The sequence below is a fragment of the Puma concolor genome, chromosome A2 (assembly GCF_028749965.1).
Source record: "Puma concolor isolate L17-30 chromosome A2, mPumCon1.1.hap2, whole genome shotgun sequence".
Classification (NCBI taxonomy): Eukaryota; Metazoa; Chordata; class Mammalia; order Carnivora; family Felidae; genus Puma; species Puma concolor.
Window position 1 is genome coordinate 78,321,802 of NC_141668.1, and position 22,244 is coordinate 78,344,045.

The 22,244-nt window shown below is 37.3% G+C and overlaps 1 protein-coding gene across 30 annotated transcripts in view; it reads right to left on the minus strand.

The window, feature by feature from the left end:
* The window catches only part of ADAM22 (ADAM metallopeptidase domain 22), a 240,133-nt gene that overhangs the window by 39,450 nt on the left and 178,439 nt on the right, over positions 1–22,244 (minus strand). For 29 of the 30 annotated variants that reach the window (XR_015247968.1, XR_015248007.1, XR_015248016.1 and 26 more), the window contains exons 15-23: positions 18,398–18,497; positions 15,895–15,966; positions 15,575–15,667; positions 11,645–11,725; positions 8,570–8,620; positions 8,283–8,346; positions 6,236–6,341; positions 3,773–3,892; positions 187–355 (exon numbers count right to left, since the gene is read on the minus strand). Coding sequence is in view for 25 of the 30 variants with exons in the window: in XM_086696716.1 (XP_086552842.1) it covers positions 187–355; positions 3,773–3,892; positions 6,236–6,341; positions 8,283–8,346; positions 8,570–8,620; positions 11,645–11,725; positions 15,575–15,667; positions 15,895–15,966; positions 18,398–18,497 (856 nt within the window). In the remaining 5 variants the exon portion in view is untranslated. The remainder of the gene's footprint in view (positions 1–186; positions 356–3,772; positions 3,893–6,235; positions 6,342–8,282; positions 8,347–8,569; positions 8,621–11,644; positions 11,726–15,574; positions 15,668–15,894; positions 15,967–18,397; positions 18,498–22,244) is intronic. The other variant, XM_086696715.1, reaches the window with a different exon arrangement.

Sequence of the window (22,244 nt, forward strand, 5' to 3'; positions counted from 1 at the left end):
AGGCTTGCACAGATTACGCAAGAGAAATATTCCAGTGACTATGACCAAATAACTGTTTACATGCCAGCTAGAAAAAGGGATAAGCATATTTTCCATTTTTACAAAATAAACAGATTAGGGTCATGTCTATTTCTGTGTTACAAAAGAACAGAGGAGTTTCCCTACGGCAAGGTACTGAATACTTACTCCATTTCCTGAACAAACAGTGCCTTCTTTATTGCTTAAGCAAGTACTAAAGTTGAAGGAAGCCACAGGAAGACACCTGTGTTCTAAGCACATCATTTGGGGACCACAAGGTGTCCCATCTTCCACATAGCCAAGATCTACATCTTCCTCAAGCTTCACATGCCCACCACTAAAACAAAGGAAGCAAAAAGAAAATAGGATTCTATTAAGTCACACTCATTTTGAGAATCTGCTTTAAAAAACTAAAAAGTGGGCAAGAAAGCATTGCCCACTTATTGTACAACTGCAATAAAATCGTACAGTGCTCTCTCCTCCACCATATATTCCTCCTTGGAAGAAACTACTTTCTACTCTATTTTCTACCCATTATCTAACAAAAAAAACAACAGCATGAGCATTTTCTTCCTTTAAATGAAGAAAGCAATTGAATCTTTTGATCTAATGCTTTTGAGATATTGACATATTTTAGAATTTGAACATAATTATTATAGCAAAGGTCTGAATTAAAATAGCTTTATCATTTTGCCTTGGATCATGTACAAGTCAAGTGAGGCATTAGTGCTAGGATTTGATTTGGTAGTTGTAATTGTAGGTTTCAAGATTTCAAACATGTTTCAAACAAGCATGAGAACTGGTCTGGGTTTTACATTTCCCAAGAAGGTTAATAATTTAAAAATTATATTAGAGAATGGCTAAAATATTTAACTTCACTGTTCAATAGAGCAAGCCTACATGTTCTATAGAAATTTAAAAAACCAGAATGAGGTAAAAATGTATATTCATAGTTGATTTACTCATATGGTGCCATGTCAATGCCAGCACATAAATCTCAATTCTTTTTATTTATTTTTATCAAAATGACACATGCATACAGTTTAAAGAGTCAATCAGATAAATCAGTTTTTTAAATGCAATAAAGTCATACAGTGCTCTCTCCTCCACCATATATTCCTCCTTGGAAGAAACTACTTTCTACTCTTAATTGATTCTTTTGTTATTTATCCACACATTTTTAAATAATGAGTGTTACTATTTTTTATTTTTCCATTTCAGATATTAGCAACCAACTTACCTCTATGGAACTTGAAGATTTATGTCTTTTTCCTATATCCCCATCATAAATTTTGTTTAATGAATAGTTAAATCAATAATAAAAAGGCACATTATTACGACTATGTAAATGTTATTCAGTTGAGTGATACAGTGTGCCATAATTAAGCCTTTTCTTTCCTGCACAACTTTTCATTTTCCCTCAAATTAGCAAGTCTCTTATTTGTTGTCTTTTTTGCCTACTTTTTAAGAATCTGTCACCAATGTAAAACTGATCAAACTCTGCTAACCCCAAATCCATACTCGAGATGTGTCTTGAGCATCAGTTCATCTTCCTGCAGAAATCTCTCCTGGAGTTTCCATCTGCAGTCTGCCCTGCTCCTGTCTGATCTAGTTGTCTACTGTACCTTGTGGAAAACTTGAACACTTGGATCTCCCCTCACCATTCACTGCAGGATTGCCCTGTCTTCATGGTGGATATTTTGTTTCCTACACACAGCCTTTCTCTTAGTTTACTCTTTGATTTTGGTGGAGTACAATTTCACCAATAGCTTCCTGAGAAATGGTACAGGGCAATAAATTCAGGGGCAACCTGAATATCGCAAAGTGTCTCTATTTTCTACTTTCACACTTGATTGATAAGGTACAGAAATAAGGTACAGAACTTATTTCAAAAATCATGTTCTCCATTGTCTTCTGATTCCCAGGGCTCCTGTTCATAAGATTCCAAGTCTGATCCTTTTTTTCCTCCTCTCTGGAAACATCTGGGATTCCTTTCTTTGTCCTAAGGTTGTGAAATTTCACAATGACATGTTTAAATGTGCCTCTAATTTCACTCAGTGTATTTGGCACTTGGTGAACCTGTCAATGTAGAAACTCAAGTCTATCCATTGTAGACAATCAAAGTCACTCATTGACAATTTCTTACCTGGTATTTTCTCTGTTCATTGTGTCTATTCTAACTTGGTGAGGTTTTCTCTATGGTTCCATTCCTTTGCTGCTTTTGCCCTACTTTCTGGGAGATAATTTCAACTACTGAGTTTAATTCCTACCTCCCTATTTTAAAATTTCCAACAGCATTTTATTTCTATGAATGCTCTTCATTTTTTAAAATTTTTTTCTATTTTGAGTAAGAGAGACAGCAAGCGAGCGGGGGAAAGGTACAGAGGGAGAAAGAGAGGGAATCTTAAGCAGGCTCCACATTCAGCATGGAGCCTGACGCAGGGCTCAGTCCCACATCTCTGGCATCAAGAGTCGGATGCTCAACCGACTGAGCCACCCAGGCACCCCTGCTCTTCATTAAATAGCACTTTATTCTGGTTTCATGATAGAAATATCTTATCTCTCATAAATATTGACAGGTGCCTTTTTTTCTGGCTCTTTTTAACTCTTTGTGTATGTGTGTTAGAGCCTTTATTCACATGTCTGATAAACTGCTCCTATTTGAGTTAGGAAATCAGATAAACTATAGGAGATTTTAGGGCTTTCTGGCTGAACATCAATGAGGCTAGACCACTTCCATACACCCTGATATCAATATTGCCGGCTATCCTTCAGTTTGGAAACCTGCTTTATTATCTGCAGAATGTAAATCTCAAATCTTTATTGGGAGGGTGAGCAATCCCCAGTTTAGGTGGGTCAGGCAGTAATCTGTTAGCAGACTTTCAACTATCTTCTTTATTTTAGCCCTTCCTTGCCCCAAATCCTTTACTCCCTCTTGCAGAAGTAGATGATGCTACCAATTTTTGAGCCTTTTGGGAACTAACTTTATATACTGGGCTAGCTCTCAGTTTTCCCCATTACTGACTTAGGAATTCAGCTTTCTTAGTTTTTTTTTTTTTTTTTTTTAATTATTTTTTAACGTTTATTTATTTTTGAGACAGAGAGAGACAGAGCATGAACGGGGGAGGGTCAGAGAGAGGGAGTCACAGAATCTGAAACAGGCTCCAGGCTCTGAGCTGTCAGCACAGAGCCCAACGCGGGGCTCGAACTCACAGACCGCTAGATCATGACCTGAGCCGAAGTCGGCTGCTTAACCGACTGAGCCACTCAGGCGCCCCTCAGCTTTCTTAGTTTTGACAACTATTTGTCACACATCCATTTGCCTTCCACGCTCCAAAATTTTGTTGCTGTTGTCTCTTCTCCCCTTCTCTGCCTCCCTGTGGATACATGAATTCTAAAAAAAGATCCAGTTAGTGTCATTTTAGTGGGATTTCAGAAGGAAGTAAAAGAAGATGTATATATTTAATCCACTGATTTTACCCAGGAGTTCTCACTCACTTTCCTTAGTAGGAAAGAAATGCAAACCAAACCCTGCAAGGTATTACTGACCCATTAAATATAGCTCCAGCAACTAAAGTCAACTAATTCTCATCTTTTCAACCCTCTTGTGTCAGGATTTACTCAGTCACCTCTCTGGGCTAGATTCCATGTCGCCTTGCTAACATGCATGGGAACTGAAAACCGAAGTGATTCTACACGGCAGTCCTCAAAAGTAAGATGAATGATGTTCTCATGGAAAGAGGTAGAGCATTACCTGCAGTTTAATGTTCTTCCCTGCTGCACAACCAAAGTAGATGTGATTTCACCATCAAGTTCCCCAAGCCTTGGGATGTTACCAACATTGGTGCACAAAAGGTAACCACAAAGCACATCCCTGTGTTAAAAGATAACAATTCTTTACTTCTTTCCACAAAGAGAGAACAAACCATGTATAGTTAGAACAATAATCTTATCCTGCTTTAGCGTTTTTCATGTTTGTTTACATTTTATTTGCTCAAATTACAAGCTAAATACGCCCAAATTAATTTGCCTCTCACTTTAAAAAGTGTCTTCTCGGGGCGCCTGGGTGGCGCGGTCGGTTAAGCGTCCGACTTCAGCCAGGTCACGATCTCGCGGTCCGAGAGTTCGAGCCCCGCGTCGGGCTCTGGGCTGATGGCTCAGAGCCTGGAGCCTGTTTCCGATTCTGTGTCTCCCTCTCTCTCTGCCCCTCCCCCGTTCATGCTCTGTCTCTCTCTGTCCCAAAAATAAATAAACGTTGAAAAAAAAAAATTAAAAAAAAAAAAAGTGTCTTCTCTGAAACTCCTATTAGTGCACCAAAATCCCAACTGTGTTCTAGCTTTTCCTGTACTGTCCATTAGTTCAAGTATTTGTTAAAGGAAATTACCCATCAGATAGACATCTTTTAGATCAGAATCTCTTTCTCTAGAACATATTACTGGATATGTTAAAACATTTTTTAATATTTGGTAAGTGAATAAATGATCTTTGGGTGAGTATTCTTTTGGAATACAGCTCTTTCTTTAACCTGTTGCCCCCAAATAAAGAAGAATTATGTGTGTGTGTGTGGGGGGGGGGGGGGGGGGGGTATGTGCCTGTATATATAGACACATACCCACACACACTCATGATCCCTTTTACAATATATTCCACTATTCCTCCAACTGCCACATATAATAACTAAACCTGTAAAATATTTGTACTGGTATAAAATATTATCTGACATATTTTCTGTATATAGAACATTTTAATTCCTAACATACATAATTATAAATACATATACTGATAACTATCTTGTCAAGAATGATTAGTAGACTAGCAAGATTATATATGGAAATAGGCTTTAACAGATAGAGAAAAGAGCAAAATTAGAACTTACATCTATCACTAACACAGAAAAATGCATTAATTCATCCTTAAAAAACAATTTTTAAAAGTTATTTCATTTTATCATATCTATCATAAACAAAAATGCTTTCTTAACACAGAAGAGATGGTCAACATTTTTATAAGTGTTATTTATGTGCATGGAGCTTACAAAGTACTTTAGGATATACAAAGAAAAAAAGACACGGTCAAGGAAATACACTCTCGGTGAGAAGAGAATCGCACACATAAACAAAGATAAAACAGAGAGGCTGGGACAAGGGCCACAATAATAGAACAAAAGGCCGTGGGAATTCAGAGAAGAGGGAAATGACTTTACATTTGTTTATTTATTTTGAGAGAGAAGGAGAGATGGAGAGTAAGCAGGGCAGAGGCAGAGAGAGAGGGAGACAGAGAATCCCAAGCAGTCTCCATGCTGTCAGCACAGAGCTTGACGTGGGACTCAAACCCACAAACTGTGAGATCATAACCTGGACCAAAATCAAGAATTGGATGCTTAAGTGGCCAAACTACCCAGGCATCCCGAAAATGATTTATTTCTAGAATAAACCCAGAAATAATAAAGTATGGAGAGAGGTGGGGGGGAGGGGCAGAGAGAAAGGGAAAGAGAGAATCCCAAGTAGGCTCTGCACAGTCAGTGCAGAGCCAGATGCAGGGTTCAAACTCACAAACTGTGAGCTCATGACCTGAGCCAAAACCAAAAGTCAGACACTTAACCAACGGAGCCACCCAGATGCCCCTCACTAGAAGAGTAGAATACAGCATGCCAGATCTGCTTGGCTTAAAACACTGTTAAGAGGCCTTTGTAATAGACCAAGCGTTAACATAGGTCTTAGCTGGGGTAACAGGAAAGGAATGAAAAGATGAATTAAAGACAAATGGTGGGGGAGTAAAAGGGAAGAATGGCCATGATTTGGCATTTGGACCATGTGTCAGAGGGACAGCGGCATCAAGGTCCATTGTGAGGCTTCTCAACTGGAGGACAGTGAATTATGGTGACCTCTGACAAAAACAGTGGTTTAGAAAAGTCAGAGCCAGCTAACTGAGTACATATTCTGGTGGCTTTAATTTTTGTTGCTTTTGAGATGCTAGCAGGTGCCTTCTAGGTGAGCAAGTCCTGAGGCAGCTGCAAGTGTGACCTGGGCCTTTGGGGAGAGGCCAGCATATGTGTTAAGATCTGGGAGGCTTCTGTAAGGTGGTGCTGGGATGCAGTGAAAAGATGAGGTGAGCAGGCAACTGAAAGCTCTGGAGGATGCAGAGAAGAGGAAATGGGACGCTGAAAGTAATGCTTGTAATTCACTAAGGGATAAACTCTGGACAAACTTCATCTCACCGTTTGTTGCACTGTATCCACGTATCTTTGTCTTTTCCACAGTTACCCTTCTCTGTCCCTTCGATGTTCAGTTTCTCATAGCAGTATTTGTCTGATGCCATCACCTCTGAAGCAGAATAGAGTTTTCTCTCAGTGAGGGACAGAACACGTGAGTTGCTCAAAATGTTTGCAGTAAGGGAAAGAAGCCATCTAAGGACTCTTCTTCATGACAATGTGGCCAGTTCCAAAACCTGGACCCATGGTTCTCCAGAGTTTTACTTGACCACAGACATCCTTGACTCAGCTACATTCTTCATGACTGCTCATTGGAAATTTGGAAAACCAATCTATGTCAATCTTTGATAGGATTGAAGCTATCGGTTCCAAGGAGCAACACTCCTCACAATTTGGCCAATAATTAGGGCAAGATACTACCAAGTGGTTCCCAGAATAAATACTCCACACTTTAATCTCAGCGCCAAATATAAAGCACAAATTTTTTATGTGTCAATTTTTATTAATCATAACGATGAGTTTATTAAAATAGCTATGTACTATAATTAAAGATTTAAGAAACAGTATGAATTCTACGTTGTTTATAGTTAATTCTTATAGTTAATTCTATAGTTAAGTCTATAGTTAATTCTACCTTGTTAATTCCTAACAACTATCAAAAAAAAACCACCTTAATTTTATTCTGTTCTAAATAAGCGTGAATTCATGTTAAATGTATGAGGGCCAAATAACATTTTAAACAATGTCAGTATTACAAAACTTTAATTTTGCTAAAGCCAGGGCTGGCTAATGGGATTGTCCTGTAGTGAGATCAAAAATGACTTTTGCGGGCGCCTGGGTGGCGCAGTCGGTTAAGCGTCCGACTTCAGCCAGGTCACGATCTCGCGGTCCGTGAGTTCGAGCCCCGCGTCGGGCTCTGGGCTGATGGCTCGGAGCCTGGAGCCTGTTTCGGATTCTGTGTCTCCCTCTCTCTCTGCCCCTCCCCCGTTCATGCTCTGTCTCTCTCTGTCCCAAAAATAAATAAACGTTGAAAAAAAATTTAAAAAAAATGACTTTTGCAAACTAATCAAATGATTACTGTTTGTGTATATTTTATTTTTTTTTAATTTTTAATTTTATTTTTTTCTTTAAATTAAAGTTAACTTACACACAGTATAGTCTTGGTTTCAGGAGCATTTGTGTATATTTAAAAAAATAACTAGTCACCATTGGTAGTTCTTTTTCCCTACTTCTTGCGGTGAGCAACACTTTCTTCTCAAGCGGGGGAAACAAAACTGTAACTCTGTTCAGAGTGCAAACGTGCACACACCTCCCCTCCCAAACAGAATGCAGCCACTATCTGTGACAAGTAAAGATTAGCATTATCTTTTGAGCTTGCTTTCTAATACAAATTGTCTTCTGAAGGAGTTTCAAAAAAAACTGCTTTCAAAAGGGCCAGTAACACTGGGGGAAAAATAATGACACAACCTTTAAATACACATTTAAATAAAGATATAATTTAAGTTATATGTTTTAGAAATCAATGTTACATTTCCCTCAGAAAATGTGACAAACTTTGAAAGTGATAATGCTGAAATTTTTTTCTGACACGGTAGAGCTACCTCAGCAGAAGGTCACCTGTAATTTTAAGAGAGATGGTTGAGGAAGAAAAAGCCACTCTAGCTAAACTGCTACAGTGCCAAGGGTGCCCTATCCAGGGTCCGTGTCCATTCCATATGGTTGTACAGGTTTTGCTTAAGGACATTCAGCTGAGGGAAGTGTACACGGAGCTCAAATCCAGGTTTGTTCTATTCTCCAGGCTGCACGCTCTGGGGTGGACTTCACCTGCCTGGCAGCAAAGGCACCTTATTTCTTGTCCAAAGGCACAACCAACTAGCCACGTGCCTTTCAAGGGAGGTGCTCCTCTCTAATTCCACAAAAGTGACCCTTCCAAGACTTGCAGTGTCTTTGAGAATCCCCCAGTCATAAAGTGGTTCAAAATTAACTTCCAGCCCACACGTCATATGGCCTCATATCATATTGTGAAAGCAATCAATCCATGCTATTTACTTACTTTGCCCCCAGATGTATTTGCATTGTCTATCCCTGGTTTTACATCTTCCTCCAAAGCAAATCCCCTAAAATGGAAAAGCACACCTATTAATGATGCAGTGTCTGCTTATGTCGGATCACTGAAAAAGAAACTGTGACTGCGACAGCTAGTAGGTGAGTATTATAAAGCCTTTTATCTTCAGAATGGATTACAAAACATTTAAACTGACTTTCCTCTTTTGATAAGATTTCAGTATTTCTTTCATGCTGGCACACATGAAAGATTTAGGTAAAGATGAAGTAACCTACCTGAATACCATCACATGAATATCCATCCATTTTATGAATATTTGGGGCACACTAGGAAATGAAAACAGAACTGTGAACCACGTGCAGAGCAAAATATCAGGCTGAGCTAATCCCTGTAACGTTTCCATTAAAAAAAGGTAAAATAAAAGTCTGATAATATGGTAAGTCTCTTAAAACAACTGAAAATAAAAACAAAAAAGATCAAGAGAAAGCAAAAGGAAATGTAACAATTGGTGCACTTTCCTCTAAAAATATGCATCTACCAGAGGTATAAACAGTTGATTACATAGTAGCAAATAAAAAGAAGCAACAGCAATGACTCAGACAATCCCAACATTTCAGAGCATCTTGCTTTATACAGATACATCATTCCTCAGAGCGAGAAAAACGAGAGCGCAAAACAAAGCAAGGAGGATCCCAACGTAAATGAAGCAATAGCTAGTTTCCTCTTTTTTTACCATGAGAAGCACCACAGCCCTTACTCTTAAAATGCTCCTTGAGCAGAAATCCACCTAGCGCACATTAGAAAAATCATGTTATTTTATAGCCTTGGTTTTCCCTTGTAGCAAGTGCAGAAAATTGTAAAACATTCCTGTGTGGCTATAAACAGTAATTTTTAAATTTATTACACATTTTTTTCTATCTTTAATAATTACACACTCACTTGAGAAAAGTTAGTAAATGTAAAAAAAGTAAAAACACACAAACAAAAGTCTCATGTTCCCACCACCCAGAGACAATTTTTTATATTATGGTACATCTTTTTCTTTACATTTTTCTACAAAATTTTATTTTTTATTCTTTATTTACTTTCTTTTTCTTTCTTTCTTTATTTTTGAGAGAGACGGCTCATGAGAGTGGGGCAGGGGCGGAAAGAAAGAGGGAGACAGAAAATCCTAAACAGGCTTCACAAGGTCACCTCAGAGCTCAACGCAGGGCTCGAAGTCATGAACTGTGAGATCATGACCGGAGCCGAAATCAAGAGTCAGATGCTTAACCGACTGAGCCACCCAGGCGCCCCCAAGATTTGATTTTTTTAAACACAGGTATGTAATCAAGTTATAGATAGTATTTTATATTCAGCTTCTTCTCTTTATTTTTTCATCACATGAATTTCCTCATGTCACAATAAGTGTTTTTGTAGGGAATCTCTTTAATAGCTGTAGTACGTTGCATTGTGCTAACAAACCATATAACCACCATACTGCATTATTCATTTATAATTATAAAATATTATAAATTTATAAAATAGTCATTTATAATTAAACAGCAGTTTATGCTGTTACAACTAATTCAACAAGAGGATCTTTATATGCCATCTTTGGATTTGGGCTTCTTTATTTTAAAAACTCCTACTTAATGGATTTCCAAAGAAGTTGCTTTAATATACTCCCCCTCCAGGAACATATGAGGCAATCATTAATTGTATCCTCATCATCACTACGTGTTAACTTAGAAAAACAATGCTAATCAGATAGTAAGAAAAGAAAATACTTTCATATGAAAGATCTTTAGTCTCTTAGGATGACTACCTTTAAAATAAAACATTTTTAATGATTAATGCAGGTTTACCACTATTGAATCCCTCTTCTCTAGAAGAAAAAGATGTAGGCTGTCCTTGTTTTGCATGGCGCCAATATACATGAATTTCAGTCACCATGGTTTTGTTAAATGACATCAGTACCCCAATGACACGGTTCCAACTTCAGTTACCACAGCGTATTGACTGTGAGTAACTGCATAAAGCACAAACTTTGCTGCTAACTTGTTAGTCGGTGATCACTAGGTATATGATAGCTGCCATTGTGGTCAGTGATCCAACCTGTCATTTCTCACAAAGTCCGCAAGGGACTGGTACTCGCCTGGATGCATTTATAGTTCATGCACAGACAACACAGGTTGTAGCTGTGCTGCCTCTCTGTCTCTGGGTAATAGCACATGACATTTTATAAAACTGGACAATCGTAAGAGGGAGCTGGCCAGAAACGATGAAAGTGCAGAAAAGAAATGAAAAGTGATGACACTAGAAGTGAAATTCCAATCAAACGTAAATTGAGTTACAGAAAAAAAAAAAGCACTAACTAGGAATGCTAATACTGCTGTTTGGCCAAAAAAAACCCCTCCCATTCACATCTTCACATCTCCTGGAGATATTTCACGACATTGGAAGTACAAAGGATAAAATGTCAAAAGCTGATCCAAACTTAGAAGGGAGTGTGATCATTGAACAAGGCACAGAAAAGATGCTTACTATGGATCTTAAGGTTTCTGAACAGAAGACATGCACAGCTCAAACTACTCCTGATAAGGACTTTACAACAAAAATAAAGCTTTTAATTCTCAATGTTTGTTTTAATTTAGCATGCTAAATAAATACTGGTTTATTTTTTCATTTCCTTATTCACTCAAAACCAAGAGTAAGAGAGGTTTTAGTAGGCTGGCAACATTTTTTAAAGATCACAGAACAACTCTCATTTTTTCCATTGATTAAGAAGACTTTACATGACTTCAGCCTGCATGGTCATTTTTATGGTCCCACACTACCATGCAAACTGAAGACTGTCTGTATATATAAGGACCATGTAAAATCTGTGAACTCTCACCAAAGTGTATCAGTTCCCGCATCTTCTCCATTTACAACTACATGATACTAAATTCAAGAGCAGGTATTAATGGGTGAGGTGCTGCATGTGGCCTCAGATCAACAAAAGACAGAACAGACCCCTTCTCACAACCCAGTGCTCTGTGGGTCTCTGTGCCTTGGCTGGCTCCTGTCTCAACCAGCTGAATTGAAAATTAGACAAAAAAACAAATGCCTTTTACTCTCTCCTTAAAACCAAAATAGTTAAGGTATGAATGTAGTCTTAGGTTAGTTCAACATTAAGATAAAATTACACGGAACATCTGCTCAAGCTTTGATCACGGAAACTTAAATTCCCAGAAGTAAATAAAGAGAGAATGAGAACTGATGTAGAAAAGACATCGTGTCCCTTGACACTTTGTCTGGGGGCCAGGGCACTTAAGCTAACCCTGCTTTTTTGCCATCAGGTTTAGAGGAATGATTCTGTAAAGTACCTGGCTTGAATTTCCTGAGCACGTTTCACGAATATCGCAATCATTTACTGCTTCTCGGCACACAGTCCCCATAGGCTGAAACTAAAATGAACAAAAATCAATGTGTAAAACTGTTGAAGAAAAAAAATCTCTCACAGTATCTATCGTCTTAAAAAAAAAAGCAACATGAATATTTTTGGATAAGAATATTTTAGGCTGTTTTAAGATGGTAGTCTGAAGACCACAGTTACTGAATGAAACGTTCATTTAGTAAGTTTTCAGAGAGAGTTTCTCTTGTGTGAAAGAATTTGCATACTCATCACACAGAAGTCTTACAACATCTACTAAAATAGGGTACATCTTGATGGTACCTCTCCCCAGAAGGACAAGTCAGTCCATGTTCTACTAATTCTCCCTCTCAAAAAGGTTTTGGATTTACACTTTCCTCTTCATTTCTTACTGGCACCCTTGTCACATTACTCTTCTTTGGCTTATCTGCCAAGAATCTGAATGTTACATTCCGGGCTGAATTGCATAAGTTAGATTTTCTGGCAAAGCAATTTCTTCCCATACTGTCCTTTATCTCCTGCCTCATTTTTATATAGATCTATGGCTTGGTCTTTTATTCTTGTCTAATGTTCTTGTTATTTGTATACCTGTGTATGGGAAGAGTCTTTCCTCTTTGTTTGTTTTTGCTTTTTCTTTTCTCTATTTTCAACTACCTCAAATATTTCTCATAAGTATAGGGGTTACAAATAAAATTTTAAACTCACTGAATTTATAAATTGCTAGAGTCTTTATCCTCACAAAACAGATACACAAAGTCATCTTCCTTCTCTCCTCTTCCATACTATTCTCTTTCCCTCTCCAAAATGCTAACAAATGCTATGCTTTTATGTCTACTCACACAAACACACACTCGATGTGGGCCCCTCCCTCCCCCACTAACTTCCATTTTCTCTGCCTTGCTCACAACCCTCCAAGCACTTGAGTTTCCTATTGTTCCTAGAATATGAACAGCCCACTCCAATCAGGATTTCAACAGTATTTCTTAGAAGATCGAAACAAAATTTGTATTCATTTAGTTACCAAGTATTTACTAGGCACTTAACATGTGCCAGGCACATTCTAGTCACTGGGGATTCAGTGGAGGAAAAAAAAGCACAAGAATCCTGCTTGCAAGGAACTCACATTTTAGTGGGAGTAAATAGGCCATGAAAATAAGGAAATAAACAAGTAATTTAAATTCATATACTCTGGTTCTTATCCTTCCAATTTCTTGGGATTGAGGTAAGTAAGCCACAATTTTAGAACATTCTCAGGTACAAATATAAGCAGATTTAAGATGGAGTTTATATGAGAGTGTAAATGTTCTAGAACTGCCAAGAAACTTCTGAAAGAAAGCCCAGTGAAGGACAGTTTGCTCTAAGTGCTGGGATATGCAGTAGCTAAAGTGACCCAAATCCCTGCCCTCTTGAAACTTACCACTGAGTAAAGAAAAATAATAAGTCAATGGGCAATGTTTTAGAGCAGGGGTTGGCAAATTATAGCTTGAGGACAAAAAGTGGCTGTCCATCTGTTTTATTGGAACATAGCCATGCTGATTTGTTTCCATATTTTTTTACAATATTTTAAAAAAGTTTATTTATTTATTTTGAGAGAGAAGGAGACAGCGTGAGCAGGGGAGGGGCAGAGAGAGAAAGGAAGGGAGAGGATCCTAATCAGGCGCCCTGCTGTCAGCACAGAGCCCAACGTGGGCTCGAGCTCATGAAGCTGTGAGATCATGACCTAAGCCAAACCCAAGAGTTGGACACTTAATCGACTGAGCCACCTAGGTGCCCCTTGTTTCTGTATTTTCGATGGCTGCTCTCAAAGGTAGAGTTGAGTAACTGAGACAGAGAGCTTATGACCCACAAAGCCTTAACTATTTACTACTTGACCCTTTACCTAAAATGTTTGCCAACTCTGACTTATAGATACTTTAGCATAAATACATACAGGGAAAACAGAGATACACAGGACTTCTCATCCTGTTTTTCTGTTCTCCCTCCTCCATTCACTATCCTGCCTCTGGCTCCTCCAGGAGGGTAGGGTGGGAGTAAGAGCTGGAGGTGCAGGATAGAGAGAGTGGCAAAAAGCTCTTACTTGACTGGTGTAACTGTAGCTTACTTTGGGGGATAGTTAATCCTGACATTTTATTGTACATATTATGATTCTATTATTTTATATTTGTTCCTTGAAATATTCATATCACAAAGAGCCTAATTGTATACTTCAAAATAAAAATGGCATTTTATAAATGGGCAGACTTAAAACATCGAAGATTAAAATAAATGATGGGGGACCCATTGTTATGGCAGTTGGAGAAGCTGACAGATTATATAGTTGATGCAGCCCAAATTTAAAAATGTCTGTTTCATATTTGATTTCATATTCCTTTTTTAGAAAGTGCTTTCAGAGATCTCTGCCAGTGCCTTGCTTGTCTTAAAAAGCTGCCAGAGACATAGTGATAAAGTGGAAACAACACAAATGCTGCCAGCAGATCTGGGATGTAACTTCACATTTATTCCTTAATAGCTGAATGAGCATATGCAGGTTATATCACTTCCTTGAGACCAGGATTGCTCAACTGGAAAAATAAGGATAATAATGCCTTTCCCAAAAGTGTGGTTGTGAGCATTATCTAAGACAGCAGTCTCAAGCAGCAATGATCTTACCCCCAAGGGGACATTTGGCAATGTCTGGAAATATTTTTGGTTGTCACGGCTGGGAGGGGTGGTGCTTGTATCTAATGGGCAGAAGTCAGGGATGTTGCTAAATAACTTACAGTACACAAGGCACACCCTCAAAACAAAAGAAAAAATTATCCAGCCAAAAATGTCAATAGTGCCAGGGTGGAGAAATCCAGATACATGATGATATAACATAAAAGTGTTTACCACAATCCCCGGCACACAGTAGATACTTAGTATGATAGGTTCATATCCTACTCTCCCTTAACTCATTAGACTAACATTAGTCAATCAGCATATAATCAATAAGAGAGTGTTGCACGTATTTATTCTTCATTCAACAAATATTTACTAAGAACCTGTAGCAGTTACTGGGTAAGTACCAGGGGCACGTAGGTGGCTCAGTCAGTTGAGTGTCTGACTTTTGATTGTGGCTCAGATTATGATCCTAGAGTCATGGGATGGAACCCCATATTGGGCTCCACACTGAGCAGGGAGCCTGCTTAAGATTCTCTCTCTCTCTCTCTCTCTCTCTCTCTCTCTCTCTCTCTCTCTCTCAGCTCCTCTCCTGCTCAGGCTCTCTCTGCTAAAAAAAAAAATACATACTAAGATGTATACCAAACCTCAGAGATAATGTAGTATACTGTACCAGATTTTATATGAGAAGAGAAAAAAAAGAAATAGATTTATTTGAAAAAGATAAGCCTCAAATAACTTTTCGTCCTGATGTTAAGGCTTAAATATTTGGAGAGAGGTATAGGATGCCATTGGGAGGATGAAAACAGATAATGTGAATAAAGATGCATTCTAAACTCTCATGTGAAGTGTTATCATGTCTAAAAGTACAGCTTCTGATCTCTCAACTGCTAATGCAAGAAATATACCAAGCAGAGCAGCAAGGAAAAAGAATCTACTGAATAGCCACTTGGCTTTACAAAGAAAGGAAAAACACAATCCGAAGGTTAGGAACACCTGGCTTCATACAATGTGCATATTTCTCAGGGAGGCAGTAATAAGAAGACAAACTGAGGAGATTAACAAGGTTCAGGACCCAGCTCTGTGACTCACGTGGTACAAGACCCCAGGCACACTCGCACTTAGTCACTCAATATATCTTAGACACTACTATTGTTATTACATTATATTTACCCAGTCTTAACGATTAAATCAAATATATCCTCTTTTTTTGTCAATTAGTCATTGCTCAACATTTATTTACCTTGCATTTCTTACAACAAAGACCATCGCTGCATTGAGAGTCTTGAGTCAAGGTGCATTTCTTACAACACTCTGCTCCTTCAAGGACACATTCCTAAGGAATATAAACATTTGTAAAACATCAGAAAATCATGTCATTTTCCTGAAAGTTGCAGAATATTTTTTAAAGAAAAGTATATAGACCCCCCCCCAATAATAATCTTTCTTCCATATATCCTATGAAATTTCCAGACATAACACCAGCTCTGTATGTCTCAGTGTGTGGAATGACTCTGAATAACCTAAAAAAAAAAAAAACCATCAAAACACCCAGAGACTTACTGCAGGGGTCCCACAGTCACACTCCTCTCCAGTTTCGATGAAGCCATTGCCACATTCAGGAGGATCGAGCAGCTGCAGGATGAAACCAAAAAGACAACTACAATTTAGATAAATCAAGATCAAAGACCTTACGAGGGACCGTAAGTGCCACACCTACGCATGCGGCATACTTATCAGTCATTTCAAAGTATATTTTTATTTTCCCAAACTTGAAAGCTTAACTTTAGAATTTTAAAACTGGGAGCTTTAGAACAAAAGTGTCTACTTCTGTTTCCATTTCAGATTTAATTATATTTACATAAGTAACATACATATCAAGTCTAGTAAATTCCACCAAAATAAAGATGATCTAGCCATTGACCCTTGAAAATTTCATTTCAAAGAAGAAGCAAGAGATTTGGGGACAGAAAGTCTGTTCAAATCTTGGCTCAGCTACTTATCTTGGGCAAATGGCTTGTCATCTCTGAGCACATAGGTGCCTTAATATTTCAAGCAAGAATAATAATAATATTAGCTGCCCATCTACATCACAAATTATTGTGAGAATCAAGTTCAATTATCTGTGAAGGCCAACTAACTATATCTCCTTGTGAAATAGAGAGTTATTTCATAGACAAGTAGGAAAACATCACAAAAATTAATAAATCCATTGATTTATTTAATATTAAATAGAACTCCTCCTATTAACATAGTTTTACAGATAATGGTAATAATAATTTGCCCCAGAGATGGAAGCAACTTTTGGCCTGTACAAGAGTATATTTTAAGGCCATTTTATCTTTTAACTCTGTAACAATTACATTATCTTTTGAGCATAACTTACCTTATGGTGATAGTTAAAATTAGTAAGTAGCTGCTATGTTCCACTTACATATTACTTATTCAGAAGTTCGTCAAAGTTTATGTGTTATAGAATGGGCTGGAACACACACCTATCACATACATACACCCACACATACACTTTCTTAACTAATTAGAGGGGGGAAAACAGAATAAAAAAAGCAGCAATAACAACAACAAAACCCCCACCTGATTTCAAATATTCTCTTCTCTCCTACAAAATAATCAAAACACCTTTAGATTCTATTTTCAGTTGAAAGGGATCATAACAAATCAGACAGCTTTAAAAGCCAAACTAAAACTTATTAAGGTGAAAAACACACTTATTCTTTTACTCTGAGTTCAGAATAATCAGTTATTTTGGTAAAGAGGCTTGAATTGTTTTTCATTTATAGCAGCAGGGATTTAGATCAAATATCCCTTCTGAAGTTTTGCAACAAGTCTCACAATTATCAAGTTGCTTTTCAAGGCAATATGATACTCTTCCTAAATTTCACTGGAACAGAGAGAGAATGAAACCAGGAAAAATGATTATAAAGGCAATGCCACTCATTGCTATGGCACACAGAAGCACGGAATGGTTCACATAATTAACAAGGACAAAGCTTTCTACTGCATGCAGTTTTCCAAATGCATGAGGAAATTATTGCTTTCAAGTCAGTAACCAGAAGATGCCCTGCATGTTGGGAAAGCCTCTGACAAAGTCTAAGTACACAAAGACTTTCTCCTTTTCTGCTGTAAGCAGCCTTGGTTTTTATACTGAGAAGTAATGGTAATTTTAATCATACTGCTCATTCTGAAAGGCAGTGGTGGGGAGTAATGTGGGAAGCAATGCCCTCCTTGCTATCAGTATGAGTTGTGATTACATATCCAACAAACAAGGATCCAAGAACATGAGAAAGAAGGCAAATGACACCATCTTTGTAAGCTAATTATTTTTCAGAAGGAACACAGTCTTTCTACCTGCTTTCTATTCCTATCAGAAGAGCCCCAAATGCCCAAAATTAAGGCTGACTTTAAAATGCAGACATTTTAGGGGCGCCTGGGTGGCTCAGTCAATTAAGCATCTGACTTCTGCTCAGATCATGATCTCGCATTCATGGGTTCAAGCCCCACATCGGGCTCTATGCTGACAGCTCAGTGCCTGGAGCCTGCTTCGGATTCTGTGTCCCTCTCTCTGCTCCTCCTCCACTTGTGCGCTCTCTCTCTCTCTCTCTCTCAAAGATGAATAAACATTAATAAAATGAAATAAAAGCAGGTATTTTAGGGCTCCTGGGTGGCTCAGTTGGTTAAGCGTCCAACTTCGACTCAGGTCATAATCTCACAGTTCGTGAGTTCAAGCCCCGTGTTAGGCTCTGCGCTGACAGCTTGAAGCCTTCTTCGGATTCTCTCTGTCTCCCTCTCTCTCTCTCTCTGCCCCTCCCTGGCTTGTATTCCCCTCCACCTCTCTCTCCAAAATAAATAAATAAACATTTTAAAAAATAAAATAAAATGCAGATATTTCACGTATCTAGTTTATGTACATATAAGCCAAGTTAGAAAGCCTTCTTTTGTAAGACCCAATGGCTAAAAACTTGTGCTTGTAATAGATTATAATATATATAATATAACAACTGATTATTATTAAAGATTATTAACTAATAACTCTGATCACACTTATTACCTTGGAAGGTTTGTTGAAAAGGCAGGCACCACCCCCACTATTCAGAAAGTCATGATACTCTTCAATATTACATTGAGTGAATTTTTTAGGAAGATAATACCTAGAAGACAGAAGAAAAGCAATAATTGGGTACAATTTTAGTCCCTTATCTGTATGTTAGTCTTAAATTTGAACACTGTTAGAATTGCAACATTATTCTTAAAGATGAAAGAATAAATTCCACTTACGTACAAAATTTGTGTTAAATCCATAAGACTTTCATTCCACCAATACATTTCTAAATTATTCATTGGGTAAGTAATCGTGACTATGGGTTATTCATTGTTAGCATACACATGCAAAGGAAACAACACATACCTGTATTTTCAATCAAAGAGAGCTAGGAATACTTTATTTCATAATGAGTCTTTCTTAAATATTAAAACCAGGCTGGATCCCAAACTGCACAACATCTTACAAAGTAACTGCTTTATAATCTATGAATGTGTCAAAGTCATGAAAGTCAAAGAAAAACCAAAGAACTGTTCCAGATTGAAGGACACTAAGAGACATAAAACTAAACATGATGCTTGATTCTGAACCTTCTGTTAAAGGGGCATTTTTGAAATAGAGGGCTAATCTTGAATGAGGGCTAGGAATCAGATGATCTCCTTGGTTGTACTGTGGTTCTGTAGGAGGAGCTGGTCTGTAGGGAATGCACACTGAGGTGCTTGGGGGTGATGGGGCACCAAGTTAGCAACTTAAGATTCTAAGAAGATTCTTTGTTATTATTCTTGAAACTTTTCTTAAGTTTATGTATGTATGTACGTATATATATATATATATATATATATATATATATATATATATATATAAAGAAAGGTATACCAAAAAAAAGTAATAAAGGATCAGTAGAAAAGGAAATGTGGCTAGCGAACAATGGCAATATATATTCAGAACCTTCAAAATGAGAAATATCCTTAAATCTGATAATTCTGCTTTAAGAAATTCTTCTTGAGGAAATAACTAGCTATGTGTACAAAGATGTTGGAACAGAGGGACTTCCCACTGGAAGTTACACAATTTATTTATTACACAAGTTGTAATAGCCAACACTATGAAAATCACCTAAATGTACAGAAATAAGAAACTGCTAACTAGCCTGTGATATATTAATAAAATAGAATACCATGTAGTTATTAATAATCATGGTGTCAAAAACTACTCAGAAAAATGCTGAGTATATAATATGTTAAGTAAAAAATGAATAAACAATGACATATCCAAGATCCAAATTTTATAAAGCAAGAATAAACATGGAAAGAGAAAAAAATACTAATTAGCAGTATTTTCACATTAACCATGGCTATTACCAAATAATGAGACAAGGAGAAATTAGTATTTAATTTTCTATTTTTCAAAAATTGTTTTAATTGAACATTTTTTTCATGTTTATTTATTTTTAAGAGGAAGAGACAGGGTGCAAGCCGGGGAGGGGCAGAGAGAGAGGGAGACACAGAATCTGAAGCAGGGTCCAGGCTCTGAGCTTTTAGCACAGAGCCCCGACGCGGGGCTCGAACTCAAGAACGGCAAGATTATGATCTGAGCCAAAGTCGGACACTTAACCAACTGAGGCACCCAGGCACCCCTAACATTGAACTTTTATAAAAGTGAAACATAATTAAAAGAGTAATGGATAGTTTTTATAAAGTCTCTCCCACCAGCCTGCAAGTACGATGTCCACTTATATCCCTACTTCTTTCTACCACAAAGGTTAATGCTTTGTGAATCAATTAATGGAATTTACAATGATTATTCATCCTAAACTAATTTGTCAAGTGTTTCATGCCAAATAAAGGTATCCTGGGTTTACGTTATCTGAATTATTTTATTTCCTTCACTTCATCTTCCTAATAGGTCATGAACTTTATGCTTTATTTAAGAAGTTTGTTACACATATTACTTACTTTTTTCCTTCCATTGCCTATACCCTAGTCAAAGTTTTTATCATCTTCCCCTCTAATCCATCCTATGTATCTCTGTCTGAGTTATGGGATTTAAACAGGATTTCTTTAAGTTCCCTCTTCACTCTACTGGCCAAAACTTGAGATAGCTCCCTACTGGGAAAGAAAAAAGTGACTAATTCTTAGTGTTGGACCCCTAGTGTTGGAATCCAACTCTAGTTCAGCCTCTACCCTGCAAAGGAGCCCTCTGGGGCCTCAGCCTGGCCCAGCCTCCTGCCCACTGCTCACCTGGGGGTTTAGTCTGCTCTTAGCAGTGACAGGAAACTCACCACCTTATAGGAAAGTTCTTTCTACATATGAAGAGTTGGAATTTGTGGATTTCTCTTACCTTCACCGTGCCAAGTCTGACTTCCTATAACTGTCACACACAGTTGTGTGGTTACCTGTGTCAAATAAAACTAACTCCTCTACCATGCCATGGCTCTTCAAATACCTGAAAGCCGAAATCTCCCTAGGCTCTTCTCGGAAACTTCTTTTTTTGCAGGCTACTATATTTATTTTGAAGGGCAACTATATCTATCTATTTGCAGGGTAATGTATCTATTATAGTCAGTGCTTTCTTAAAATTTAATTTTTATATCTTTAAAGGACTGGTGGTCATTTCAACATGCTTTCCAACATTTAGGAGTACACAGAAACTTCAGAAAGTAGAAATGAAAGGGAAAGTACCCATCAGAAATACATGTCCATAATTAGTACTGTTAGGTGACGTCTGACACAGCTCAAATTTTATATAGCATTGTGCTAGACAATGTCTTACGTTAGAAGCTTTTCTCTTGCACACATCTATTTGATGTAAGAGGAGTTCAATGCAAAGAGCTATATATATATTTCTGAATGTCGCCATTTGATCTTGCTACACATTATGCTTAGTCTAAGTAGATTGTCTATAAAATTTTGTTTCTAGTAATTAAGCAGAATAATCAAATATAACATACTAAGTAGCTTTTAAAAGATAAGGACCTCTAGCTTTCAATTTAGTAATTGTTGGAAAATTACAGCTATGGATAAGGATTTTTATCATTTACTTTTATTACTAAACAGAAAATCCAAAGGTATTTTGAAAAATATTTTAATACATGTTTGCATACACATTCCCTCAATCATTTATTTTCCTTGTCATACATTTCTTGAGAGTTCAAAATTCAAATACCAATGAATATTTATTGAAAATCAAGTGTGTCAAGAGATGATGGTGTGAGGTCAAACAAAAATATCTACGTAATCTTCAAAAAGTCACAACTAATTGGTGAGTATAAGGATATATGGAATTAAACTACAACACAGGAGTTGAAATTACAATAAATCTAAAATGACTAGAAGCGTGGTTAGAGAAAAATGAGAATTCCAGATGAAGACAATATACTAAACGAACCAAAAGAAGCTGGAAACTACATTAATGGTGAGCAAATTTTTAAGAAGCTTAAAATCAACGGAGGATTATCGTTAGAAAATTAAAAAAAAAAAAAGCTGGAAACCCCTGTATAATTATGGCAATAAACAAACCGACAACCATGAACAGCAGTGGAAAATGAGGTTATAAGTGATGATGAAGAAAGATTATGCATATTTAAGTACTGGAGGAAGAAATCCAAATCTTATTCTTCAGACAATAGAGACACAAAAGTTCTAAGCAGGAAAATGATTCACACACATGAAGAGGAAAGTAGAGAAATTTGTGCTGTATATTTTCAGTGAACTAGGACTATATATTATCAGCATAGATAAATCTTACAAACATAAAGTTCAAAAAAAGCAAGTCACAGAAGACTACATATAATATGACTCCTTTCATATAAACTAAAAGTTGCAAAGCGGTGCTATGTATTACTTCAACACACACA